This window comes from Eptesicus fuscus, chromosome 4, assembly GCF_027574615.1.
Source record: "Eptesicus fuscus isolate TK198812 chromosome 4, DD_ASM_mEF_20220401, whole genome shotgun sequence".
NCBI lineage: Eukaryota > Metazoa > Chordata > Mammalia > Chiroptera > Vespertilionidae > Eptesicus > Eptesicus fuscus.
The window spans coordinates 4,481,483-4,489,595 of record NC_072476.1 but is presented as its reverse complement, the minus strand read 5'-3'; the positions used below and the strand labels follow the sequence as shown (position 1 = coordinate 4,489,595).

At 37.9% G+C, this 8,113-nt stretch overlaps 1 protein-coding gene across 2 annotated transcripts in view; it reads right to left on the bottom strand.

Moving 5' to 3' along the window:
- Positions 1-429: 429 nt before the first annotated feature.
- The window catches only part of RBBP6 (RB binding protein 6, ubiquitin ligase), a 32,646-nt gene continuing 24,962 nt past the window's right edge, over positions 430-8,113 (bottom strand). The window contains exons 15-18 of one of the 2 annotated variants that reach the window (XM_008152762.3): positions 6,238-6,600; positions 5,851-5,952; positions 3,230-4,984; positions 430-2,417 (exon numbers count right to left, since the gene is read on the bottom strand). In XM_008152762.3, the coding sequence (XP_008150984.2) occupies positions 839-2,417; positions 3,230-4,984; positions 5,851-5,952; positions 6,238-6,600 (3,799 nt within the window). In that variant the 3' untranslated portion in view covers positions 430-838. The remainder of the gene's footprint in view (positions 2,418-3,229; positions 4,985-5,850; positions 5,953-6,237; positions 6,601-8,113) is intronic. The other variant, XM_008152763.3, reaches the window with a different exon arrangement.

The window sequence follows — 8,113 nt, the reverse complement described above, 5'->3', positions numbered from 1 at the left end:
ATCTTTTGCTGGGCCAGTGTGGCTCAGTGATTGATCGTCAACCCATGAACCAAGAGGTCACTAGTTCATTCCCAGTCAGGGCACATGCCCCAGTTGCTGGTTCAATCCCCGCTGGGAGGCATGCAGCCAATTGATGTTCCTCTTTCATTCATGTTTCTATCTATCCCTCACCCTTCCTCTAAAATAAGTAAAGACATATTTTAAAAAAAGACCCTTCTAGATTTATTCAACTGAAGCTCCAATTAATGCTGATTTATTACTTCTGGCCACCTACTACCTGCCCCAATAAAATACATCTTCTATGTTTTCTTCAAAATTTTGTATGTTCAATTCACCTTAAAGGCTCAAATGGTATTTTAAATAGGGAAATGGAAGGAGAAAAAGATGTGACACTTTATTCAAATAATGCAATATTCCACATTTGAAAAGTTTCCTGAAAACTTTTATTGTAATCAAAAAGTGACATAACGGGGTTGTAATGAATTCAGCAAATCATTCTGCTGATATTTTAGAACTGATATCAGCTTTTGCCAGGCAATTAAAAAATTCAAATGTGAAAATTTCACAGTACAGTAAACTCCACCCCAACTAATTAATGGTGGTTAAAAATAATAGGTCCTAGCAAAACCTCTCATGTTACATGGTCACAACTCACAATTCTGTACAAAAGTTCGTGTTATAAAGCTCTGATGTAAAAATCAAATAATCAAGCAGCAATATTTTAAGTGCAGCACAGGGTCTTCCATATCATTATTTACAAGGCTTGAATCTCTTTACATTATAACAAAATTTAATACAGATGACTTAGTAATTAAGTCAATTTTAAAAATCTGCCCTTCTACACAGTGGCAGATTTCACTTTTTGGTCATCTTTCTCCTTCTCCTTCTCCTTCTCTTTATCTTTGCTCTTCTTTGATTTCTTTTTCTTGTGTTTGTGTTTCTGGCTTTTTTCCAATTCTGCTTCAGGGCCTGCATGCTTCTTATGCTTCTTATGTTTTTTATGTTTCTTGTGCTTTTTCTTTTCCTTCTTTTTCTTCTTCTTCTTGCTGTCCTGACTCTCTGCTGAGCTGGCACTGCTACTGTGGCTTCGAGTTTGGCTTCCAGAAGGGCTGTGACTTCTACTTGGACTAACACTGGGACTGCTCTGACTCTGGCTTCTGGGGACGCCTACCTGGCTGACTGCTGCTGTGTCCGGGCTCTCTTTTACTTTCTCTATGACTTTTTCTTTCAGTTCCTTAGAAATTTTCCCCGAAGCATCTTCCTCTTTTATTACTGATGCATTGCTTTCACTGTCACTTTCATTATAATCTGGTTCAAAAGCAGCTTCATCAGTTTCTCTAGTTAAGTCAGAGCAAAGTCGAGAGGAGTGACTTAACTGGGGTTTAGGCTTGGTAGCACTCTTATCAATTTGCCCAGCAACCTGCTCTTTTTCAGTCTGTGGGTCTGGTGGATTAAGTACATAAAGTAATTTATTGCCACTTGACTCTTTACTGTTCCTTGTTTCTAACACATGCTTCTCACGATCCTTACAGGGATTTTTATCTACAGATTTTGTCTCTTCACTTAAGCGTTTAGTATCAGAAGTGGCTTTATGATCATGAGGTTTTTTGTCTCTTGAGGGACTAGAATTACTTTTTTTGGAATCCCCTGTTCCTTTTTTAGGCAAATCTCTTTCCTCCCTTGGCTTAGTTTTCTGTCCAGATGCAGAATCTTTGCTTCGAGAAGGAGAGTCTTTTCTTCTTGTTAATTCATTCCGTTCATCTCTACGTTTGGAATTTGAATATTCTCTGCTGTCATAGTCGGATTTCTTGTCTCTACTGGGAGTAAAGTCTCTACTTGAGGAACCTCTAGTGGAATCATGCTTATCTGAAGTTCTAGTCTCTTTGGAAGATTGAGACAAACTTTTAAAATTACCTTGTTCATTGAGACGGTCCAAATTACTATCTTTCTCTGGCTGGCTGCTGCTCTTCCTCTTCTCAGGATTTTCCTTCTCCAATACTGAATGCTCTCTCTCTTTGGTTTTCCCTTTTTCACTAGATGCAGAGTTTTTTGAACCTTTGACCTCATGTTGTATGATTTCATGGCTCACTTCCTTGGTGAGTTTTGGAAGCTTCTCTGCTAGCTCGCTTTCTTTTTCAGTATACTTGACTATATTTGATGGTTTAGTGCTAACATTTTTTATAACACTGGCAGGTTTTCCTACACTTGATACAGGCTGTGTGGCTTTAACATCTTCTTCCTCAGATTCAAAGTCATCTTTATCCCATTTGGACTGAGGAACCTGAATCATAATAATGACATCTTCAGCAGGAGCTGTATTGTCATTATTATATTCTTCCATAGTTTTGATGACAGTTCGCTTTGTATCTGTTTTTTCTTCAGATTTTCTCACAGGACTGCCTCCAGTTGAACTCGTACTAAAAAGAAATAAAATATTTTCAATTAATGAAGAATTTACTTTTATTAAAACACTGATAAATATAAAAAGGCTAATACATGATGTTTCTTTGTCCTGGTTCATGTGGCTCAGTTGTTTGGGCATCGTCCCTTGCACCAAAAGATTGTTGGTTCAATTTCCAGTCAGGGTACACACCCAAGTTGTGGGCTCAATCTATGGCAGTGATGGGCAACCTTTTGAGCGTGGTGTGTCAAACTTCGCCAAAAACTGAGCATAACTCGGGTAGTGTGTCACTTTGAGGAAAAAACATTATTTCGCAAATGTTTCTTCCTCAGGAGCAGCAAATGTTTCATCCTTGGCATGCGGCCGCCTCAGCGGCCGCGTGTCATCAGAAATGGCTACGCGTGTCAGTGCTGACACGCGTGTCATAGGTCCGCCATCACTGATCTATGGTGTGGGGTGTGTTCGCGTGTATATGTGTGTGTGTGCGCATGTGCACACAGGAGGTAGCCAATTGTTTCGCTCTCACATTGATGTCTCTCTCTCTCTCGCCCCCTTTCTCTCTAAAACAAAAAATCAATGAAAATATTTTTAAAAACCACACGTTTTAACTTCCAAAAGGGATAAGTCTACTCTAACAGAGATATAAATGATTTAAGCAATATGACTACATAAAAAACAATGACTCACCCCTAAAACTGACTTATAAACTTATCTTTTAAAGTAAACCAGCCCAACCCCCAGTATCAAAACACATTCTTAATTAACATATTGTACTTTTAAAGAAAATCCTCTCCCGAAAACACCCACCCACCCAACCATATCAAATACCTAGTATAGTCCACAAGAGTGGAGCTGGATCCTTCAGTTCCAGTTACTTTTCGTCTGACCTTTCCTTTGACTTTTTCTTGTTTAACTTTGCTGGATGCTGACTCCAATTTTTCAGAGGTTTCTTTTGTATTCGATATATTTTCTGTACTTCCAATTTTTTTACCAGTTTCTCTGTTGAGCTTGATTTTTTTGGTTGGGGCTGTTGATGATGAACTTTTGTCCTTTTCAGGGGTCCTATCCATCTTTTCAATATCAGGTTCCATTTTGCGTTTTGGTGATGGCTTCACTATTTCAGTTACTTCGAGTTTAGAGATTTTCACTGAAGATTCAAAATCTTTCTCTACACCTTTTTCCTCAGTTTTCCTTTTTCTTTTTTCTCCTTTGCTGTCAAGAGGCTTACTTTTCTCAGTAGGCTTCTTGGCCTTGTCTTCCTTACTAGTTAGTTTTTCTGATTTGACATCTTTGGAATAGTCTTTCTTCACTTTTTCCTCTTTGACAGGTTTTGTCTCTTGGTGTTCTTTTGCAGACTTAGAGTGAGCCTTTCTGGGAGTGCCAGTGGCCTTTTCATCTTTTTGAGAGGAGGAGGATGATTTAGCACTGTCAGTCTTTGGAGTCTCCTCTTTGGCTTTTTTAAGTGGAGGTTCAGATCGAGGAGATTTTTCACGTTCTCCCTCTAGTTTTTCTTGGGATCCCTTAGCAGGTTTTACATTTTCTTTTTTGGACACAGCAGATCCATCATTTTTTCGTTTGGTCTTGTCTCCTTTTGCTTTTGGCTTATCTTTGTCTCTCCTGTCCTTTTCAGACACTGATTTAAAAGTGATGGATTCTGCATCCATTGGTTCATCTCTAACTGGTGTAGCATCATCTCTACTCGGAAGAACAAATAACGAATCCGTTTTATTTTCTTCGCCACTTGTAGGTTCCCTTGATTTTCTAGAAGGTTCTAATAACTCTGGGTTTAGAAAGCCTTCACTTTCTTCCCCCTTTCTTCGCCTTCGATGTTTCTTATGTTTACTCCCTTTACCATCTCCTGCAGCACCATCGCTCTCCTTCTCTTTTGACTTTGTACTATCCTTCTGGTTGTGACTGTCTCTTGTTGAAAGCTTTTCTGGATAGCTGCCACCACCTATGTTTCGACTTCTATGACTTTGTCCACCCGAATAATCTTCTCTGCGGCCCCTTGTAAAGGGAGAATTCCTGATATTAAGTGGTAATAACCTCTCTGGAGAAAAGTTCTCTCTATTTGCTGATGGTCGAGGCTGTGCTCCAGCAGCATAACCTTTGTAGTATTTTTCATACCACTCTCTGTATTTTCTCTCCCATTCTCGGTAACGCTCTTTTTCAAATGGGTCTCTAAAGTCAACACTCCTCCCATAATAAGCTTTTATGTCATATGGTGGTGGAACTTCTCTGTATCTATTAAAATATTCACGTTCTGTTTCCCCTTGTGGTACAGTACGTTTATTCGGAGACTGTCCCCTAAATGCTTGAGGGGATCTTGATCGTGAATGATATCGTCTATATAGTGGTGACCTTGACCTAGATCGATGATATCCATGAGATCTAGACCGTGAGCGGTAATTTCGACTCTTGCCTCTGCCTCTTCTGGGGTATGGAGGTGATCTCGAATAGGAACGAGAGTGTGAGCGGCTAAATGATCGAGAATAAGAACGTGACCGCGTTGAACCAGATCTTGATTTAGAGTAAGTATAAGAACTTCTGGAGTATGAGGAACCACTATAAGGAGATTTAGACCTAAAAACAAAAAACAAAACAAGTTGGACAGTTGAGAAATATATAGAAAATAAAACATAGACTCTCAGATTCTAGTATGCTTCTCCTCAGGGTTCAATCTTTGTATCAAATTTCATCTTGGATGATTAAAGAGGCACAGTGGCCTTTATTAGAATGAAATAAAATACACTACGCAAAGGTCAGATCAATCATTTGTTACAAAACAAAAGTGAAATCTTAACAATTAGAGTGAAGTGCATTAATGTACCGTGAGTTATATGAGCTAATAAACTTAACATTTAAAAAATTGCCAATTACATTTACATTTTACTTCCTATTTGCTCATTTAAGTATGAGCAATTTCTTTTGTCCTATGTTGGCCAATATAATCTAGCTTTAAAAGAAACCGCATTTCAAATGTAAGCTTAAAAAATAAGTCTTTTAAACAAACTTCCAGGGAATTTTTATAGTAATTCAGTTTTTCTATCAATAAAGCAACTTGTGTTCTATCATACATCGTAATTACACAGGTTAATGTTCCAGCAAGAAGCTGTAGCCTTAAGTAACAGTGTCCTCAGATATGTGCTTTGGCTATTCCCCTATTTCTTTCCTTCCACAAACATTTCCCAATTATTTCACACTATAAATAAGTTCAAGGGACAAGGGTACTTTAATCCCCATTAACTGCTAGTTCTACAAAATAGAATTGACATTGAGACATTATTTCAATAAAAGGATATTGGGAAATAAGCTACGTCTCCGTTTCTATATATCTAGATCGAATCAGAAAAACTCCGTAAGTGCAGTGTTATTTATATCCATAGCTAATCCCTGGATAGGCAAAGTCCCATTTGTAATTCTGTTGTGAAGGCTTGCAAAACACTAACCTGGAAAATGAGCGCCTACGCTCCTTTTGAATCTTTTTGTATTCCATCAATTCCTTAGCAAAATCATTTGTAAACTCATCTAGCTTGGACTTTTTCTTTTCCCTAGTAAAATAAAGTTAAAGAGTGAAAGTTAACAAAAACCATTAAGAAAACTAACAAGACAAATGTAATTAGACCATGAATGAAATGAATGAAATTGCCATTAGTTTTCCACTTTAAAACTACAGATAACTAGGAATCCCTGAGGAAGTTGCTTGTATGGCTTTGGTTCGAGTTCTACGTGATTTTTCTTGTACTAACTGGAAACAATGGAAAATGTTTCCATAGATACCTGCTTAAGGTTACATCAGAAAATGAAAGTGTATAATTTCAAATGAACACACTTACTCTTCTTTGAGCCGTCGCTGCTCTCTATAGAATTCTTCCCTGGACAGAGGTGGTGCTTGTGTTGTTGGGATGGTATTTGAATGAGCAGTCTGCACTCCTGATGATACCCAAGGTGTTGATAAATTGGCTGGTGCTGGAGGGAACCCTGGGGGAGGGACACTATACCCAGCAGGTGGTGGCTGGCCAGGAGGAAACTGAGGAGAAAACTGTGGTGGAGGAACACCCGGGGGGAGAGGCAGTGTATGTGGAGGAGGTGGATACAGAGGAGGGGGTGGAACAGGCACAAAAACTGGAGTTGCTGGTAGTGATGGGCCTTGAGTTCTCTGTGATCTTTCGCTGTGGTGTCGTCCACGGTTTATACTTCTGGAGAAATAAAAATTCCAAGATGTTATTCCTTCAAACTAAAATCACCTGAGGTAAGTAAGCTTGTCTTTTCTATCTGTAATTATTTTCAAACTTATAAACAATGGATTAGAATAAGGACACTGATATCGCTTATATGTACCATCATTTACATATAAAAATAACTGTAAAGGCTACCTAGGGACTGAGATGATGTAAGTATATGGGGCCTTCTCTATACAGCCAAAGTATACTTAGAAGTTCTCTTTTGTAAAGTTCAGATTTATTATCACCCTACAACTATCTCATTAGTTCCTAATTTTTCCTTTAAAGGAACTAGCTGACAGGTTACTATTTCTGTAATATAGGCACTTAGTTCTTCCCAAAATGTCTTCCCAGACCAAAAGTTTAAAAGGAGGAAAAACACTTCCTATAATCTTTTTGAGGGAAGAAGTGGGTAAAGACTCTTCAAAGTAGAATAAATTACTAGTTTTAACATTTGTAATGAGTAACTGAAAATTACACTGCTCTCTCAAAGGTTTAGGTCAAATAACAGAGATGGCCAAAGTTTCTGATTTGTGCCTCATCGAAGTAATAATGGCTTCTTTAAAAGTGTGGGGTTCTTGCCCTGGCTAGAGTGTCATTCCATGCACTGAAGGGTTTCGGGTTTGATTCCCAGTCAAGGCACATACCCAGGTTGCGGGTTTGATCTCTGGTTGGGGCACTTGCGTGAGGCAACCGATCGATGTTTCTCTTTCTCTCTCTCTCTTCTTCTCTCTCTAAAATCAATAAAAAACATATCTTCAAGTGAGGATTAAAAAATAATGATAATAAAATAAAATAGTGGATTTCTTTCTGTTAAACTAAAGATTCTTTAAATTATAGCTAATACAAAGTAGTAGCAGGAGGGGTGCTTAGATTTTAAGCCTCTTTTCAGAGTCTGATTTAGTAAATATTATCTTCCATTAATGTGAGCTATACGAAGTATTAGTTAACTTTCAGAAGCTTAACAATTCTTAATGGAGCACTAGAAAATACAGTAAAACGTCGATATAATGGATTAATTTGGGCGAGGGGCTGTCCATTAAAGCTGGAAGTCCATTATACAGTTAAAAATAAAGTAGGTTTTCTGAATGTGTCTGACAAAAAAACTGACAAATTAGTTTACCTGTTTTTACTTATGTAGACATGTTTGTGTATTTAAAATTAAGCATGCATGAAAGTTTAATTTCACAGAAAAGTCTTTACATTTATAATGAATAGGTAAAGCAAATGTGTGCATTCACCAGTTACTGAGAATAAACAAACACACATGCCTGGGGCATGGCTTAGCATGTGAGAACATGGGCTGGCATGTGTGAAAACTGCTGCAGAAAGTCACGCCACATGATAACAGAACCAACTGTTTCATGCAATGCAGTGTGGTCATGTGCTAATCATTTGTAGAACATTATTTACAAGCAGTGACTCTAGGATTTAAAAATGTAGACTTAAAATTGTAGATATGTAATATTTATTTATGTTGGCAAAATTA